The sequence below is a fragment of the Lupinus angustifolius genome, chromosome LG20 (assembly GCF_001865875.1).
Source record: "Lupinus angustifolius cultivar Tanjil chromosome LG20, LupAngTanjil_v1.0, whole genome shotgun sequence".
In the NCBI taxonomy this organism is placed as follows: domain Eukaryota; kingdom Viridiplantae; phylum Streptophyta; class Magnoliopsida; order Fabales; family Fabaceae; genus Lupinus; species Lupinus angustifolius.
The window spans coordinates 411,510-431,940 of record NC_032028.1 but is presented as its reverse complement, the minus strand read 5'-3'; the positions used below and the strand labels follow the sequence as shown (position 1 = coordinate 431,940).

Genomic DNA, 20,431 nt, shown 5'->3' with positions numbered 1-20,431 from the left:
CATAACATCAATAGCCTAAATAAGAGAAAATTAACAATATTAACCAAAATACATGTAATACAAAAATGTTTAACTAAAGTTGACATATTGAACAAACATCTTTAACTTTGAAAAGAAAAAGACATTAACTTTAGTTCTTTTATCAAAGTGAAAAGTGTGTACTCATATGTTACTTTATAAATACAAATACAATTTGCTCATGGGCTTTTAGACTTGCAGAACCACATGGTCATCCCAACTTCACATACACATACACAATATATATATATATATGTAACTTAGTTTTGAGGGACCGAACATGGTGTGTTTGCAACATTCCTAACATGAATGGTATTTCTTTTGTTGGTATTCTCATTTCCCTCTTTGTTGTCTTGCTCTTTGGTGTCTCTTGTCATAGTCAACAACAAAAGCATAAACCAAAATATGTTCCTTATTGACTCAGCTGATTACAATCTAAGCTTACAACAACATCAATTATCATATCAACCCTCTATTATCTCTTTCAAACTTAATGTACAACATATTTGGAATATCTCCCAGTAACATATTTATTATTAGGTCTTACATGAAATTCACTCATTTGTTTATATAAAGTCATATAATGAAGGGTTTTTGTTTTGAAGGACTAGACATGTGTTTATAAGTCACTTAACTGCTTGAAAACCTTCCTCCATTAGAAACTCATATAAAAAATATTTCAAATAAAATATACACTTTAACCATGTTTTCCATTCCATAAGTCCCCTCACCTCACCACAAACAGATTCACATTAAGTTAAAGTTATACCTTACCTACCAATTAACCACGCAGAAATAAGAGAATTTGATAACGGGGTTTGGTCAATTGTAATTATGTCCTCGGGAGCGTTAAGCAGCTACCAAGATATTACTAGAGAATACGGATTACAAACCCTAGCACACCCATGAATCCAATATATAACATTGATTCCTCTGCTCTATTCCAATATTAGATAATGTGAAACTAACATAATAACATATTTTAAGTATCCCTAACATTTTATAAAGGGTCTCTTCCATATGGACATGTTGATGGGAAAAGATTTGAGAGAGGTGTATTACAAGGCAATGATGATTAGTTTCTTTTTATTTGATAACAAGTTTTTATCTCATAAGTTTTTAGAGTCTTAGTTTTATTTGGGTCAAAACTGTATTGAGCTTACCCTTTTCGATTTTTGTTAGATTAGTTATAGTTAGGTAGTTACTTGTTGTGCAAACTTCCTATTTAAGGAAGTCCTTTATTTGTTCAATTATCTCATTCATTTTTTCTTCTATACATTTTAACCAAAAGCTTAATAAGAGTTTATATTCATTTTTGTTCTCTTCTCCTTCTTGCCTTCATTCTTCGGTTCTTGGCAATTCCAAGGGAATGGGTTACCATGTCTTTCATAAGATGATGTGAAAGATTCTACTTTGCACAATCCTTTTGCCACTGAGTTTGCCACAATGGTGGGTTGCTTGAGGCACAAGAATTTGGATATTAGTTTTTTAATTAGAAAAAACATGACTAATCACAAAATTAAGAACATCGCCCTTTATTTCTTTCCCGAAAGTAAAAGGTAATTTCTCAAATGATTTTCTAAAAGTGAGAGATATCTTTAATAGTACCAAAAATATATTGTATTATTATGCTCGTTCATTAATATTACAAATCTGAATATTTGTTTATAGAACTTAAAATCCAAATTCTAATTGAGGCACCCTTTTGGCAGGATTTCAGTCTAGGTATAACTTGTGGAGTGCTTTCAGACGAAAGCAAACTTAGAATATATGTTCATATATACATGTTTTAGGACATTAAGTAGCAGCATTGGGGGTTAATTTTCTAGAATATTGGTCTACCTATAAATAAAATTCATCACAATGCAACTTCACTTGTATTTTTAGAAGAGTAAACATGTTACCTTACTTATGGATTCTTGTTTGGATGGATCTATGTTGCCATGCTTTGTGAAATTCAATATGTAGGAAGTCTAATTCTTTGAAATTGGGTTTTGTCCACAAGAAAACATGTTACAATATATTTGTGTGAATGTAATCGTTGTTGTAGTTTATAAATAATTCATCCCATTCAATATTGTTGACCAAACTAAGAATTCAATGAATTATAGAAGATAAAAAAGATATACGCAACAGCAACAGTGTAATAGTTTTTTATATTGTCATTATATTATCTATCATTTATTTTCAATCATCATTGACTATTATAAGAGTCGTAGGTACAAGTAATATTCTTCCACTTTATTATTCCTCTCCTATGTCACAAATAATAAATCTCAATTTAAGGTGTAAATTATATTGACATCTCCTTAGTTTTAGTGAAATTATATAAATCACCCTTCACTTTTTTACCCATGCACAAACCTCCCATATTTTTTATACTTTCATTACATGAACCACCCCCTGCCTGAGAAATAAGTGCAATCTTTTAAACAAAAAATGTGATAAATGTTATTAAGTTAAACAAAACATGGTCTATTGCGGAGACTAGTCCAAATAATATATGAGTCGATACTTCTTTATTATTTTTGGTTCTTTACAATATAGTATAAGAACAATTTAAACAATATCTCTTTAAAATTGTTGATGCATTTTGTAATAAAAAATAATAAAGATACATTGTTTTGTATATTATTTAGATTTTTCCTCATAATATACGATGTTTTGTTTACTTAATTGTATTTATCACATTTTTTATTTAAAAAATTACACTTATTTCTCGTGCAGGGGTGGTTAGTGTAATAAAAGTATAAAAAACTAGATGATGTTTGTGTATATATAAAAAAAGTGAGTAGTGGTTTATGTAATTTCACTAAAACTCATAGGTGTCAGTGTAATTAACTCATTATTTTATTATCAAACTAAGTTGAGTACCTTGGACTATAATTTTAAAAAATGTCCATAAAAACACATTGAATCAAATAATGTAGTGTCTGAAAGATAAAAATGTATTGATTTAGTTCAGAAACTATACTCTTCATCCTGTTATCCTCAAAGTTTTCCATCCTTTTTTTTTCTTTTCAAAAAGGGGAGTATGTGAATGCATTAACTACTTTGACTTGTTGAAAACTCTTTTAGTTTCCCCTTAAATTCTCCTAGTTTACACCGAGTAACACCTTGATTAAAGATGATATCCACTGATTAATAGAAAGATAAGTATTACAAAATAATAATATGATTAGACATATTTATTTTCTTGCATGTAATGAAATAATACTTTTATTAAAAAAACATTAATAAAATCAAGTATTTGTTCTCTATTAATAGAGATGATTATTGTTCTAAGTCGATGATGGAGTTGACTTCTAGTTTTAGTTTAAAGCTAACTTTAATTTTCATTTGTTGCATTTTTGGACCATAGGACATGTAAAAGAATCGCTCAAAGCTATAACACATTTTAAAAAAATTGGAGCATATTTGACCGATTTTGATCAATTCAACTTAATTTAGCCCTATAAACAATTAAATAATGTAACCACACTTCGAAAGAAATTCAAATCAGACCGATATAATTCAGTTTTCACAATATACCTTACAAATGAAAAATTATTGTATTCACCAAGAACAAATTCCACTGGAAAAAAGGTAATATTACTGTTCAATTTATTATTATTTAGATGATGAATTTCCAGTTATTTGTAAAGTAATGAAAACATAGTTGACCAAGCCCTGCTTTGACACCGAATTGGAATTGTGGCGTTGACATTCCTTTTATTGCACACAAAACACTCCTCCTTTGACGCCATTCATGACCGGAAGCTTCGCATTATAACATTATAATATATTATCACTACACCCACAAATTCCACTTCACATTTCTCCTCTTTTTTTCTTATCGAATCAGAATATCTCTATCCAACAAAAATTAATGTGATTATCAATCTCAACAAAAGTTATTCTTAAAAAGAGATTAATTCTTTACACATATAATATGTTGATACTCTTAGTTATATAAAAAATATATAAAAATCTCAAGTGCAATTCCAAGCTGCCACGAATCAATGCCAGGAAGGGATGAGTCTTTTGTGAGCCATAAAACGAATGTCAACTGCGGGTTCATCATGAGAGTAATGATATATATCTTTATACAATTTTTTATATTCATAAAAAAAATGACATTTATCATTTATGAATCAAATAAATACAATATCACTTGTGACCTATGTTACTTTTTACTATAATATAGAAGAATTTATAGGATGATATATCATTTTTTTACAAATTAATACTTTGTTTGTTGTTATCTATCACTTTATCTCATCCTACAATTAATTAAATATAGCAAATTGCTATTATTATAAGGAGACTTATACAAAAATCAGACCTTAACTCGAATAGATTAGACTAAGGAATAATATTTCTTCAGCATCATTAAAATATGATTATTAGTTTCAATTTCAAACACGACTAAGATCATTTTATAGACTAACACCAGAACAAGATTATTTACCCCTCTAGTCAATGTTTGGTTTATTTAGTTGATAAACATAAATACAACGACAATGATAGTGGCCATAGTGATCCCACAAATTAATTAACATAAAACATAGCTATTGGAAGGTATATGCTATAAATCTTTTGACCATTTCCCCAAGTGGCCTCATAACTGTGTGAAATGGAATTCTCTTTTTCTCAACATCATCCTTAGACCTTAACTAATAGGAACCTTCCTTTTTCATCCAATAATCTTCAAACTTAAAAGTGGTTAATTGTAAGTGCTCCCTTTCATGATGAGATCAACTGTCTCAAAGTTTGTTCCAAACCAATCAATCATAGTGAAATAAAAATATAAAAAATCATGAATACTTCAATTTTTTAAATAACATATTGTTATTGGTTTGAGACTGACTTAAGGACATGTTTAAGGACAAGAGATCCTTGTCATGCACCTTCACTACCCTATATAAGTATCACGAGTGCAACTCATCCTTCATAACACATCAAAGGAGAAAAACAAAACCCATTTTTACAAAGATGACAAAAAACTCTCATTATCCCTTGTCTCTTCTCTTCATCTTCCTCACTCTTATCGGAGCCTCCTATGCCGGTGGCATAGCCATTTATTGGGGCCAAAATGGCAACGAGGGCACACTTTCAGAAACATGTGCCACAGGCAAATACTCTTACGTAAACATAGCATTTTTGAACAAGTTTGGTAATGGCCAAACACCTGAATTGAACTTGGCTGGTCATTGTGACCCACCTTCTGGTACATGCACCAAGTTTAGTGCAGATATCAAGGATTGTCAAAGCAAAGGAATCAAAGTGTTGCTCTCAATTGGTGGAGGAATCGGAAGCTATTCTTTATCTTCAGTAGAAGATGCAAGAAATGTTTCAAAGTTCTTGTGGAACACTTTCTTGGGTGGCAAGTCATCTTCAAGGCCATTAGGTGATGCTGTCTTAGATGGCATAGATTTTGATATTGAACTTGGCTCAACACAAAACTATGAGCACCTTGCACGTTTCCTTAAGAATTATAAAGTGTACTTAGGTGCTGCCCCTCAATGTCCAATTCCTGATAAATTTTTGGGCACTGCCCTAAACACAGGACTATTTGACTTTGTTTGGGTGCAATTCTATAATAACCCACCTTGTGCTTATGCTAATGGGAACATAACCAACCTTGTTAATTCATGGAATCGGTGGACTACTACGGTGCCAGCAGGGAAGATATTCTTGGGGCTGCCAGCGGCTACAGCGGCGGCCGGTAGCGGTTTCATTCCGGCCGACGTGTTGACATCTGAAATCTTGCCTGTGATAAAGAAATCAGCAAAGTATGGAGGGGTGATGTTGTGGTCAAGGTTCTATGATTTACAGAATGGGTATAGTACTTCCATTATTAGTAGCGTTTGAATTAATCAATGATTTGTATCACCAACTCTCTTAGTTTTAAAGTATTAATAAAGAATAGCAATCAACTTTGGAAAGTAGATTGTTGCTATCTCAGATCTTTTTATAAACTTATCTTAATAAGTTATTAACGTTTTCTACAATAGCTAATTCCCTATATACTCTCCCTTAGTTAAATGAAAAAGCTATTTTGCATTTGATTGTTCAACTTGCAACGATTATAATTTAAAATAGTCGTTTCTATCGACTTTGTCACTCTGGTTGCTAGTGAATTATAATTACCTATATTTTTATGCTTTGATGAATTTAAATTAATATTTTTGTGACTAAAGTTAAGTTTTAAGAATAAAGTTTGAAGGTAAAAATCAAATAATAGGAGAGTTGCAATTAAATATACAACCACCATGAATTGTTAAAGTGATAGACAATTAGGAATAAGGATAGAGGTGAGGAATGATATAAAATACGTCAGCTTAATTCATTTTTCATATTATTAGTATCGAATGATTCATCTCCAATAATAATAGATGCTCTCATATTTGGAATATGAGAGAAATGTATTTTAAAACATTTAATTTTAAAAGTATAAAAATCTAAATCAATAAAAAAAATTTCCATGTGTCATAATCTTATGTATAATAATAAAGAGGAGACAAAGTCCAATTTTTGATTATGAAAATTCACAAACTCTAATGACAAAGTAAATGAGCCACCAAGGTAAATATTTAATTAAGATTAGAGGAAGTATAAGACGCTAATTAAGATTGCAGCAATGAAGCGTCTGATTTAAAGTATTGGGCCAGGGCCCATGTTGCGCGTGACATTTACGTGGCGTGTTATTTAAAGTATTGGGCCCGAAGCCCATTACGGTAATTAGCGTGTTATTTACGCTGAAACTTGAAACTATTACCTATATATATATATATTGCTCTTGTTGCCTTTGGCTAATAATAACGGAGAGAGAGAGAGAGAGAGTCAGAGAGAGAGAGAGAGAGAGAGAGAGAGAGAGAATTTGATGAATTTGATGAATTTGATGAATTTGTGGCATGTTCCGACCATTCAATCTTTTTTAACAGAGCTAACATACTCTGTTTCAATTACTTGGGTTGTGGGTTGTGGCTGTATTGAAATTGGGATGGCATCAATGAGCTTTGAGTGACCCTAATTCCAGTCACTCTTAAATTGTTAAGTTCCAATGCAGGAAGTGCGCTGTTTTCAATTACTATAAAGGTATCAAGAAAGTAGTAGAGGAAAGAAATATGTTGATTAGCTTTTCAGGATAATGAATATGGTAGCACACATGAACCAAAAAGTAGTTTTCCATTATTATTTCAACTTTACACTTCAAGTTGTTAGCAAATTAACAAACAATTTTTTTTACACTTTCTGTACATTGCTGTTGTATGAGAGGGAACAAATAAGAAAATGTGGAGGCAGAAGAGAAAGAGATTATATATATGAGAAAAATCATATTTTCAGAAGGTAGGGCGTTTAAGTGGATTTCTCAGTTTTATAATAGTTTTGGATTCATTTAAACTTTCAGATGAAAATCAAATTGTGGGCCTAAATTTGGTGAGAGGGTTATAGATTTATTGTCATGAACTGTTGATGCATCTCTTTTGCGAAGATTTGTGAGCTTACATCATTTTGCTCCTTCTAATGGATTTGAGTTTCTCCAGAGAAATTGTATCATTATCAAAATATAGCTTTTGAATCTTCACAATGTGTCTATGTTATGTTAAGTAATGCAAATGTCTTTATAGAATCCCAGGAATAATGGAAGTGCTTTTTTTAATATTGAAGGTCATAACTTCTGTTCTTAGTGTGGAACCTTGGACAGTGAAGACCATTGTTCAGGTATGTTCTTCCTTATTATTTGGAAGCCATTACCCATGTTGTCTATGATTAGAGAGTGTCTTTGGTATGCAAGAATGAGGATTCTGTTTCAGCCTCTTTTCCATAGGATTCCATTACTATGTTTAGTAGTGAAAAAGACATGGCATGGCCATTCCATGCCCTGATTCCATATAACTAGGAATGCACAGTTCTCCCTTTTTAGGATTTAGGGTTTAGGGATGAGTGAGGATTCCTTGCTTCCAGGAATGTGATAATTTTATTGCTTGACAATTTTACCTTTTTTCATCGGCAAAATGATAAAAGTTATCCATCTGTTTTGTATACGATTGATGGTTTATTATTAAAAAATGTTGTCATGTTGATTTTACCAGTTTCAATGTTTGATACAGAATTAATAAGCTAGTCTTACATTTCAGAATTCTTATGCTATTTGTTGATTTGTTATAAGCCTATTTGTCATGATTCACTTCAATTAGTGACTACTAAATGGATTTAATTATAAAATATATTTAGAAACTATACAGTTTAGTAGGTTGGTCCTTTTCTTAGTATCATCACATCTAGAAGAGCAAACTAAGTTGGGTTCTGCAGGTTGTTCTCCTTTGGATTGCTTTATTTTGGTTCATAGGATCTTGGATAGTTCCAATTTTGGCTTATACAGCAGGATTTAGAAAGGAGTATCTTACATACAGAGGGCAAGCTTTGTACAGCCTTTTGACTGACTTTGCTGAAGGTGTGGTTGGGATAGCATTACTTCATCGTTGTTTGGCAAAGTTTAAACCACTTTCACCCGACTGGTTCAAATTTGAACTGAAAGGGAAGTTGTAGTATGATGTTGGTTTAGGCTGCCTCATGTTCCCTGGGTATCAGTCAGTTGTCACTAATTAACCTAAACTTGTTACCTGTTCTTCAATCTACTCCAGTTTCCAATACCATCTCAGTTGTAGAGCAATCAATTGTAGCTCAGGACCCTGTGGCATTGGCCCTCTATGCAGTAGTTGTCTCAGTTTGTGCCCCAATATGGGAGGAGATTGTCTTCCATGGCTTCCTTCTTCCATCTTTAACCAAGTACATGCCTGTATGGTGCGCAATTTTAATTAGTTAATTAGTTCTATAGCTTTTGCCTTGGCACATTTTAACATTCAGAGGATGCTTCCTCTTGTATTTCTTGGCATGGTGATGGGTTCAGTTTTTGTACGGTTAGGAACCTCTTGCCATCAATGTTGTTGCATAGCTTGTAGAATGCTTTTGTATTTCTGGATCTCATGAAATAGTATTGTTTTTTACTATGTTCTTACTGCTAGTATCAAATCTACTCAGTTAGTGCCACCCCAATTTAGCCTTTACCAAGTTTGATATTAAATTTCATCATCTTTAATATATGAGAAGGATTAAAATGAGGTTCGGGAAGACAGAATGTGGGGGTTGGTGGTTCTACAATATGACACTGGTGGTAATATTATTGTTAGTTCTAATAAGTAAGAAATAGTAGCAGTGATAGCACAATATGCAAATAGCATGAAGGTTACTGAGGATCTCACTAATCTTTTCACATGAAGGTTTCTGCCAAGATTTCACCAAAAGTGAAAGCTTTGAACTTACCCTTTGATCGAATTTCAAGATAAATATTTCACAAATGGTATTCTCTGAATGATAAAAACTCGGTCATTTTTTAATCCAAAATACTCATGTCATACTTTGTTTCCTTCTTATAATAACATTCTTTTGAGAAGTAGACCTGCATTAATGAGTGTTGTATTTTGTAGCAAATACTTATTGTCTGAAATGGGGACATGAGAGAGGGACCAATTGGTTTCAACTATCAAGTCACTCTGCTATCCTGGCTTCTTGTCCTAGGAACTTTTGTTGTTTACTTTATCCAACAACCTAAAGGATTATATCCTTTCATTGTCTATCAAAACTAGTTACTTCATATCGAGCTGAAAATGATTTTTTTATTAACATTTACACCTCAGAATAGAAGATTTTATGCAGCACCACTCAGATAGCTAGTGGATGAAAAAGCCTGAAATTTCCTAACCATGAAAATCTCATGATATTTGGTCTTTAAAGATTCAAGATTTTTGTTGGAACTTATTCAAGAACGACAATGATGCTACATATATCAATTGGTAGTGTCGTCATGTAGTTCAACATCTCGTGCCTGCCTAGAGTGAGAACAGTATCCATTTTCTTTTTACACTTGGTATTAACATTGTTGTTATGAACTTGAGATATGACTGAGTTGGAAAAAAATGTATTATATTGTATTGTATTGTATCTTACTTTCATTAATACTTCAATTCAATTTCCTATTTAGTATTGCATATTTTTCTGTTTCAGTTTCCACTTTTAGATTGTGCAAACTTTTTGGTGCTTAAAGATTTGGGGTAGTAGATTTGCCACAAATTGTCGAAGTCGTTGGAGTGATAAAGAGATAGAAGGTTAAGGATAAAACTCCTAAAATACTGCCCAATGAATTAAATTTCATGAACTTCCTTCTAACAATTGAAGATGGTCCTTCTTTTGTTGGATTATTGCCAATCTAATCAGAAAGGTTGAAGTATTACATCTTTTGCTGGATAAAAAAGTTCAACCTAAAAAATTAGTCAATTAAATAAAGTCAATGATTTAAGTACTACATTAACTTTGTTATGGTGTTACTCCATTACATTATCTCATCATAGTTATATTTGATAATACACAAGGTTTCAATTTGATTAAATTTTCTAACAGCTGGAAAACATAGAAGTCGTTACAATTTTTTAATGTTTTTAGTGGTAGTTAATAGTTTTTACTTTATTTGCTAGTGTTAATGACTACCACATGAAAAATCTGTATGCACAATCCAATAACTTTGTTTTAGGACATACTAAATTAAATACATCCCATTCTTTTTTGAAAAATTCTAGAATGCATCCCTATCATTTCATTTTTCTTCTCATCTTCAACTCTTCTATTTCATCCCTTGTAACTTACCCTACCAACTTCATTATGCTATAAAAAATGGAAAGGTTCATAAAAAAATCAATTAATTCATTTTCTTTGCTTAAGTTTTAATGTGTGATTACACAATTTTACTTAATTGATAAAGTTGATTGGGGTGTAAAAAATGTTCCTTGAACATTGGATGAAGAGTTTAATATGTATACACATTGATAGTGTAAATGTATTTTATACTATCAGTGAATTATTCACCATTCATTTTTTAACCATTATTGACTCTTAAGCAAAAGTAATACAAATCAATGGTGGATGATGAGTTGATGGTGTAAAAAAATTCACACGGTCAGTGCTTAAATGTTAAACTCTGGATGAATATGGTGAGAACATAACAGGCCTGTCATTTTTTGAATGGACACTTAAAAAGCCCAAACCTAAAAGCATTGAAAATTTAAAAAAACATACATGTTAATGAAACGATGCGTTCAGAGATAAGTAAAGTTTTGATTCTTCTTCTTCTTCTTCATTCATTGGTTCATCGTTTCTAGGGTTTTAGCATGGGTTCACATTCACACCATAGACAATGAATTCAACCTTCGAATGATGTCATCTTTCTACATTCGCCACATTGCGTCTACCAATTCTCCAAAATATCCTGCAACTCGGTACCATATTTTCCCCATTCATTTTTCTCTCCTTCTTCTTCTAAATTAAATTTTTTGGCGAAACTTCCATCGTTTTTATAGTACAATGTGCTTCTCAAAGCTTCCACCCCAAAGAAATAACGCAGAATTGCTGCGAAAATTTTGTTTTTTGCTTATTTCGGAGTTGCAGAGATGATGGGTCCGAATTCAAACTATGAATTCAATTATAGCCCTTTTAGGTCGAAGGGTGGTTAAATTTTATTCCCCTTTTTGGGTTATTTCGCGTAAATTTTGTGATCACAGGTTTGGTAGTGATCATGAGTTTGAATGTGTTGAGGAACCTTTGAAGAAAATGGTGTCAGATTATGATTCAAATTTGGAGGGAAACGATAGGTTTCATTCTAATGAGGATTGGAGCAGTAACCAAAAACATTATTATTCACTTCGAAAAGGATTTTTAGATACTGTGAAGTTAGATGCTAAGAAGGTCCTTGAGATTCTTCGGCAAGATGGCCCCGGTCTTGATGCAAGGTCAGCTTTAGATGAGTTGCATGTAAGGCCATCAGGGATTCTTGTGAGGGAAGTTCTCTTTGGAATATTGAAGAGCATAAACGGCGAAAATAAGACGAGGTGTGCAAAGTTGGCATATAAGTTTTTCACATGGTGTAATCAACAGGAGAGTTACCAGCACACTGTGAATGGTTATCACTTAATTTTGAACATATATGCTCAATGTGAAGAGTTTAAGGCTTTGTGGAGGTTGGTTGATGAGATGATTGAGAAAGGGCTCCCAACTACTGCCCGTACTTTCAATATTTTGATTCGAACTTGTGGTGAGGCAGGCTTGGCAAAGAAATTGATGGAGAGGTTCATAAAATCGAAGACGTTTAACTATAGGCCTTTTAAGCACTCCTACAATGCAATTCTCCATGGTCTTCTAGTTTTAAAGCAGTACAAGTTGATTGAGTGGGTTTATCAACAGATGTTGCTAGAGGGTTTTTCCTCAGATGTTTTAACTTATAATATTGTCATGTATGCCAAGTACAGACTCGGGAAGTTGGATCAGTTTCACAGACTGCTTGATGAAATGGGTGGAAATGGACTTTCTCCAGATTTTCATACGTACAACATTCTTCTTCATGTTCTTGGTAAAGGAGACAAACCGCTTGCGGCTCTTAATCTTTTAAATCACATGAGAGAAGCAGGCATTGAGCCTGCTGTACTTCATTTCACCACTTTGATAGATGGACTCAGCAGGGCTGGTAATCTGGATGCTTGCAAATATTTTTTTGATGAGATGATAAAGAATGGGTGCATGCCAGATGTGGTGGCTTACACTGTAATGATTACAGGATATGTAGTGGCTGGTGAGCTTGAGAAAGCTCAGGAATTGTTTCATGAGATGATTTCTAGAGAGCAAGTTCCAAATGTGTTTACATATAATTCCATGATTCGGGGATTATGTATGGCAGGAAAGTTTGATGAAGCATGCTCTATGCTCAAGGACATGGAGAACAGAGGTTGTAGCCCAAACTTCGTTATCTATAATTCGTTAGTGCGTAGTTTACGGAATGCTGGAAAGGTTGCTGATGCTCATGAAGTGATACAACAGATGAATGAGAAGGGGAAGTATGCCCACACACTTTAATGGTTTAAAGGGTAGAAGGTATAGTCATATGGTTGATTGTCAAATTGGATGTTTTAACCCAAGTGGCATCAACTTATTATCTTGTTAATTGAGACCAATTATCTGCTACTCCAACTGATCGGAAGCTGGAGAAATAGAGTATGTGGTTCCCCCCGACTTCCTTTCAACACTATGTAACTGACATATAAACCTGTATGCCCAATTTTGTCCTCCTTAATATACTATATGATCGATATTGATTGCTCATTGTTTTAGGCTATGCTTTTGTTTTCATTCATACCGGCCTGTATTTGCCAGAGCCCATTCTCAAGACTAAGATGCATAAATCATCTTTATTTCTCCTAGTGTGTAAACATTATGCACCTTTTTTGGTAATAACAATGTTTTTGCACTTACGGGATACTAAATCTAACTGGAGCTATGTGATTTTTTTTTCTTTGGTTTCTGCTGTAACTACTTATAACTTAGTGTGTAAGGATTGATTATCTTAGAGAGATTTCTGATAGTCAATCAACTAAATGTATTACTTTGGTACACTATTTGCTCTCAGCTTTCGGAAATGGTAGATTTTCTTACCCTTTCCCCAAACAAAAATAGTGCATTGGATTTTGAAGGACATGAAACTTTTCTGTGACATGCAAAGTCGACCATGTTCTATTGATGTAAAATATATTTTGTAGCATTGAATGTTTGCTATAATCACTATCAAGTGTAACCTTTGTTTCATGATTTCTTTTTTTTATTTACACATGACATGAGTCATGACCCATTTTTTGTAGTCATTCTGCTTGTTCCCTTTTTTCTGTTCAATATTGATTATTTTTTATTAAGTGGAAGTCTATTTTTGGCATTCACAATTTGGAGACTGAATTTATAGTTAATAAAGCATATTTTTAAATTTTTGGCTGTAAGACTAAGTTTTGTAGTTCATTGGTGGATGTTTCATATCCAGAGCAAGGAATTGCAACTTGAGATATTGTCAAGAGCCAGAGAGGCAATAGTTTGTTATGTTGCTTTCCACACGCATTCTTAAGTCGGTTGATCTGCTTTAGTTGTGGCTTCAAAGGCAGCCATTACTCTGCAGCCATGTTCCAGATGTAGACTGAAAGCAAGTCCCTTCTTGCTGTCTGGTTATTGTCATGGTTAATTTGTTGGCTTGATATGTTGCTCTGTGTCCATGCAGGATAGGCATGTTCTGTTATTATGCAGAATGGAATCAGAGTCCAAACAGATTCATAGGATGCTATCCAATAAGCAATATTCTCCCGACCTGATTGTTTTATTGCAGATGCCTGTGATGTTGTTGAGCAAACTGAACCTTTTTGTAGACAGCAATTCTTCGTATACTAAAAAACACTCCCATGTGTATAGGCCAAATTGTCATTAGCGTAGTTTTTCCTGATTTTGTTCAGTTACAATTACTTTTGAATATGCCGCATAATAAAGTATATCTTTTGCTGCAATTAACATCATACCAAGTCTCAACAAATATATGCTTTAATTGGAGAACCTGCACCAATTTTTTGTTTGTTTGACTTGAAAATTGGAGGCTCAAGTTACACTTGGTAAAGTTACAAAAACTAACATTCTTTTGTAGATTAAGCATCCAATACTGCAACATGTTACTAGATCTCTTCGTATAGTTAGAACAAACTATGTTTTAACCATGTTCACATGAACTCAACGAACCTCAAATTACCATGCAATGAAGAAAATCTTGTTTTTCTGATAATTCTCATGGATAATGAAATCAAAATCAGACAGCATGATGATACTCAAGGAGACAGGGAATTCATGATAGGTTTCTTCTGGGCTTCTAAGGTTCTCTACCACTAAGTCATGATAGTTCCTCCTTGCCTATAGCTCAAGGAACTTTAATTTACAATTGTCAATATCTGTCATACCAGATACTGCAATCTGATAGCATGCACATTTTTTGTAATGCAGTATGATTGATGACAATAGAAACGAAGTCTCAAAATTAGAAATTTTCTGTAAGCTGATTGATCAAGCTTAAAGGAATTACATGTATCTATTGATGCTATATAACAAACCCCATTTCTGCCACACCATAATGCATTCTCCTTAAATTGATCTCATTGACCTTATGTGTAGATAAGTATGAGTTTAGTAAACATAGAAATAATTGTTTCACCATGAAATGGAATGTTAAATATAATTAGCACATTGCTCAATTCACTTGCCATTTCACTATTCATTTTTTCCTCCACAATTTTCTTATCCATTATGAAGCTTAAGAGACAGTAAATGAACACCCTACTGAAATTTTGAGGTAGACAGAGACAAAGACACAATGGGTATGAACCATTTTGTCGTTGACAGAGAAAGCGAAAGCCTAAGGAGAAATGAGAAAAAAGTGCTCCTTATTTTGGGGGAGGCAATTGTACAGATTTTTTCATTTTCCCCTCCAATGAGTGAGTCACTTGCTCCTTGAAACCTATACATATTTTCAGAACAATTGTTTATGACTCAAAAATGTAATTTAGAGATTTTTCACTTGATAGATCAGCATGAAAGAAAGAATACTAACTATTACATTGTTAGTGATAATATAAAAAGTCTGAAGAGCAGAGATTTCTTTTATCATCATTGACATGAAACATCATATGAACAGGTTTGGGATAACATATCTTTGTTCCTGAGCATCAACATAAAGCTTATTGCTAATCTAACTCTGGGTTTCCAAACTACCAACTCCTTAAATTACGCATGTCTAAACAATCATATAAATTTATATGAAAGATTGTTCCAATTTTTAATGGATGAAGAAAAATCATCAGAATAAAAACTTCCAAACCCACAAGAGTGTGATGTGCAAAGATTATCACCGTTTTCTGTTACATAAATATATGGACTTTGATCCTACAAAATTGGGAAACCATGCCTACCACTACCGTACATGCTACATAATCATCAAACCGCAATGCCAAGAAACTGAGGTCCACAACTATACACATGCAACTAGGTAAGTCGTCTTGCTCACATATTTGTAACTTCAGCAACGGGCATTCCTTCATTTTCCACTGCTGCAGGAAATAATGGAATATTTGTCAGACATAATAATCATGAGCAGTGCACCTTCCTTAACATCAACAATTTACAACTCTACAAGATAGAACAAAATAAACATGCACAAGGTAAGAGAATAATATCACTCAGTATTAAAGACAAGTGCCACCATAAATCTTGTAAGAAATTATATTAGAACTCCCAAGCACAAAAAAAAAACACAAAACCATATACCACTTGTTTGAAAATGTGCCCAAGGTCCAAAATTTAACAATCATGGACAAGTCTCCTTATTATAACTAGAGTATAGAGATGCGAATAATCTGAGCCAAGACAAGCACTTAGGATTTGTTTGTGAGTTGATTGTTAGAGGGGAATGAAAGGAAGGGGAAGGTTTATGAACCATAAAATGCATTTGTGAGATGGTTCCGAAGCAGTGATCCTTTCCCTCCAAAAACCGAAAGAAGGAAAAAGAATGACTAGAGCTTGGCATGTTAATTAAACGGGCCAAATATAAAGCTTTGTCTGACAGCAAAAAAACATGTGGAATCAGTTATAGTCAACAACCTAGGATATTAAGAACTTGTTACTTGACCAACTCAATTATCTACTTCAAGATGTTTCGTGACTTAAGAATATGTTTAGAACCAGAATACAACATTCTGAAGTATTTCTACTTTTGGAGCAGGTGCAGTGTCTCCCAGCAAAAACATGGGATATTAGAAAAGGGGTCAGCTTAGTATGGGAGTAAAAATGAAGGTGAAAATATCATGGATAAGTCATAAGTTTTATACTTCATTAGTAAAATTGTACTGAAAACTGATCCAAGTATTCTTTGTAAATCCCTTCTTTGCCCCCATACCAAACAGATCGTAGGAGTTAAGATCATGGACAGGAATTTTAACATCTTTGGCTGCAGAATGGATTTATTTTCAGCTCAACGACCAGAAGACAGGAATTAGCAGCAGCGAAATGTTTTGAAAACTACACCAACATAGATTATATAAAATAATATCAAACTAAAAAAACGAAAAGTGACAAATTGGTTGAGTTTCTTGTAGAGACTTACTTTTGTTGATAGGCCCTCTAGCAGCAGCAACCTATGGAATATAAATTGTAAAAAGATTAGGCTTGCCTTAAAAGGTAGATGTTACGATTGAAAGGATAACGAAACAAAAGTGTCCATATTTTCACAAAGATCCCAGAAAAATGTGTCAATATCTAAATTTCAAATAATATGCAATAATACCTTTGGATTGATTCTATAACCATTTTGAGGGCAGTTGATGCTGAAGTGTCCTTGTGCATAACAGAATAAGCACTTAGCAAACCTTCCTCCCCCTGCATCACCAAGGAAGCAATTTTGAATCATAAGACAGCAGATGAACACACAGAGAAGACAGTTACCGTAACAGATCTGTGGAGATTATATTGTAACAAAGGAGGAAAATACATTCCCATTTAGGAAGTAATAAGTAGCCGGTTCAACAAATGATAAGTATCAAAATTTCCGGAATTACCAAAATGGTAACATACTTTAATAATCACCAAAAAATCTACTTAAAAATATTTAGTATTTTATAACTTTGAATATATCACAGGAGAAAATCCTATTATTGAGGATTTGGGAGAAAGTACACACCCTGCCGAAAATATATGTACTAGTAATTCAGAGATACCAACAAAGGAGGAAACTAAATACCAAGGAAACATGTAGACGCAACTTATCATAAATTTGAAGTTTTAGTGAACTAAATATAACATAATATACATTACTTATTTCATCTGATTCAAAAGTCGTTCAAAAAATATTACATCCTATCAGATATGGAACAAAGTAAACTTGCAACAAACAACAAAGTATTGCATTCTGAAAAGGTCCTATCCAAACAAAGGCATAAATTTAAGCAAAACAAACCATCCCAAGTCTTCATTAAGCAAAGCATTGAAAATTGAGCATACCTGCTGTAGAGAGTGAGCATTTTCCAAGGGAGTGGCCGATTTCGCCACAAAAGAAGCAAATTTCGTCATCCCTGGAGAGATATTTCAGCCTCTGGCAAACTTCAAATCTGTGACCACGCTGTCGGCATGCCCGACATATCTGGAAACACCAAGTTACCATTTATACATAACAATGGCATAGTTTTAATTGTATCAGTTTCAAAAAAGAGAGAAAGAACATGACATAGAATACAAGTATTGAAAGTAAATGTATGAAATGATTAAATACCACGGAAGTATCAGCATGGCGTTTAACGGGAGACTCGGTGACTTTAACTCCGTGAGTTCTCGGAGGGGCCCGAGGTGACTTAGAATTTGAATTTCCCTGTAAATAGAAGACTAACATTTGAACTAGACTAATTCTAATTGTACCAAATTGAAAGGGGAGGGTTATTACATACCAGAGAAGTTTGATCGGGCCATTTAAAGGGAATTTTTGTGAGTGTGAGACCTTGGTTACTCTGAAGCAGGGTTTCAACACTTTCAGTTTTGTTCTGCACTTGTTTATTCTTCCTTTTCTTTCCTTTTCTTTTTGGATCAGGATTGTTAGGGTTTGGTAGCTCACTGGCTTCACCTTTGTTTTTCTGAGTTTTCCTCTTCTTCCTCTTCTTCTTCTTCTCATTATTCATAGGTTGAGGGTTCTCCTCTCTGCTTCTCTTCCGATCACATGACTCCACAACATCCATCACTATCTGACGGCGATGCAACCAACTCAGGGACTAGATAAATATTAATTTGACCTATATCATAAATAGTACATATTATAATTAGAATAAATTACACTAACACCCATGAGTTTTACTGAAATTACATAAATCACCTTTCATTACACACTTCTTCTGTTTTCTATACTTTCATTACATTGACCATACAAAGATAACGGCTATTGGTTCAAGAACATTCTTGATTTATGTTAAGTAAGGTTTTCGATTCAAGTTTTGTGGATAAAAAATACCCTTCTCACATATTTACTTGTGTATATTCCTAGTTCGGACAAGATACAATGAATACATTTGGGAAACAAAAAAAGTTTAATTTTTTTTGGTATATCTCAAAAGTTAAAAAACAGAAAACTAAATTATACTCAAATGATATGCCAGAATAAAAATATTAGAAAACAATTCAAAAGAATTTTGTTCCTTATATATATATATATATATATATATATATATATAAGATGAAAGAATACAATTAGTAAAATAAAAAGTTTACTAGCTTACAATGCCAAGAAAGCAAATCAAACTATGTACTATTAATTAAGTGTGATTTAAAAGTCTTCAGCTATGGTAAATTACGTTTACCATATCCTTTTTGCTGCAATTTTTTTTAAATGGTTAGTTGGGCCTGAAAATAAATAATTGGTAAATATGATCCTAGAGCAAATATGATATTCTGCAAGTTTCTTGATTAGCTGAATCGGATGCGTTTTTGGTGACCAAATCGGATGCGTTTTTGGTGACCCTCGTTTTAAACTTTTCATTGCTAATCAAGAGACACTACCCTATATTCTATAGATCTCATATCCTTATTGGTGTTTCAAGTCAATCAAAATATATCATTTAATTTAAAAAAAAATATAAAAAAATAAATCAATATTTTATATTATTTTGTGAAATACTATTGGATAGGGACAGGAAGACAACAACTTTTTGGAATAAAGAATCCCAATCCATATTCCATATATACCTGTAAAGCCCATGTCTGATGTTGCTGCTTGCACCAGCATGTGACATATTATTTGCTTCATCAGATTGGGAAAGTGCAACCAGATTCCTAATTTCATTTTTCACTCCTTGCCTTTGCTTTCATGCATAACTGGTAAAAAGATAGTTACAACAGAATATATTTAGAGCAAATAAAACTGCTTTTTTAAAGGAACATTGAAGACTTAACCAACTTAGTAGCATGAAATCATATATTATCACATCAAATCCCTGTTATAATTATTAATCTATAGTTGGAATAGGATCCATAAAAAATAATGAAAGGTTAAAACTTCATTTTATATTTTTTATAAGAGAAAGGTTATAAGTCTGTCACCAAGGTTTTCTCTGTTGCTTCTAATCTTAATATCTTATACATAAAATGAAACAATGTCCCCCACTTGTTTTCTGGTTGGGTCCACCGTTAAACTTTGGCCAAAGTGAAGTAATTAAATTACACTACTTTTATCCCATTTCATATAAATGCATATATAACAAATGTATATGATAAGAAAATAACAATATTTTCTCATATTTAATATACAAATATATATATAACAAGTGCATATCATAAAAAAATAAATGTATTTTCTCACACTTGATATACAACTGCACATATAATTAATTATTTATTAAAAAAATGAGGATATATTTGGTAATACACAAAAAAATTCACAAACCCCGCTTGAGAAGTTAGGATAATTAGAAATTGTTGATCAGGCCCGCAATCACGTCCT

The 20,431-nt window shown here is 32.9% G+C and overlaps 3 protein-coding genes and 1 pseudogene across 5 annotated transcripts; 3 read left to right on the top strand and 1 right to left on the bottom strand.

The window, feature by feature from the left end:
- Positions 4,948-5,959, top strand: LOC109335597 (hevamine-A-like). The gene has a single exon (XM_019571742.1). It carries the CDS (start codon positions 4,993-4,995, stop codon positions 5,869-5,871), a length of 879 nt encoding a protein of 292 aa, XP_019427287.1. The 5' UTR covers positions 4,948-4,992; the 3' UTR covers positions 5,872-5,959.
- LOC109335598 lies at positions 6,854-9,163 on the top strand (annotated as a pseudogene).
- Positions 11,164-13,836, top strand: LOC109335592 (pentatricopeptide repeat-containing protein At1g55630-like). 2 transcript variants are annotated; one of them, XM_019571738.1, is made up of 2 exons: positions 11,164-11,333; positions 11,616-13,358. In XM_019571738.1, exons 1-2 carry the CDS (start codon positions 11,269-11,271, stop codon positions 12,958-12,960), a joined length of 1,410 nt encoding a protein of 469 aa, XP_019427283.1. In that variant the 5' UTR covers positions 11,164-11,268; the 3' UTR covers positions 12,961-13,358. The 2 variants fall into 2 exon arrangements, with proteins under 2 accessions (XP_019427283.1, XP_019427282.1); XM_019571737.1 differs by adding an exon at positions 13,511-13,836 and having other exon boundaries at positions 11,197-13,098.
- Positions 15,725-18,713, bottom strand: LOC109335599 (zinc finger CCHC domain-containing protein 9-like). 2 transcript variants are annotated; one of them, XM_019571743.1, is made up of 6 exons: positions 18,393-18,713; positions 18,221-18,316; positions 17,953-18,091; positions 17,240-17,331; positions 17,060-17,090; positions 15,725-16,007 (listed from the first exon to the last, which is right to left on the bottom strand). In XM_019571743.1, the coding sequence occupies exons 1-6, from the start codon at positions 18,675-18,677 to the stop codon at positions 15,961-15,963; spliced, it is 690 nt and encodes a 229-aa protein (XP_019427288.1). In that variant the 5' UTR covers positions 18,678-18,713; the 3' UTR covers positions 15,725-15,960. The 2 variants fall into 2 exon arrangements, with proteins under 2 accessions (XP_019427288.1, XP_019427289.1); XM_019571744.1 differs by having other exon boundaries at positions 15,725-16,004.

Coding starts and splice junctions, on each gene's coding strand:
- LOC109335597 (XM_019571742.1), top strand. CDS start 4,993: ATGACAAAAAACTCTCATTATCCCTTGTCTCTTCTCTTCATCTTCCTC.
- LOC109335592 (XM_019571737.1), top strand. CDS start 11,527: ATGAATTCAATTATAGCCCTTTTAGGTCGAAGGGTGGTTAAATTTTAT.
- LOC109335599 (XM_019571743.1), bottom strand. CDS start 18,677: ATGGATGTTGTGGAGTCATGTGATCGGAAGAGAAGCAGAGAGGAGAAC. Junction 17,332..17,952: donor ATGCTCACTCTCTACAGCAG/GTATGCTCAATT, acceptor TTGGTGATGCAG/GGGGAGGAAGGTTTGCTAAG. Junction 16,008..17,059: donor TAGAGGGCCTATCAACAAAA/GTAAGTCTCTAC, acceptor TATTTCCTGCAG/CAGTGGAAAATGAAGGAATG.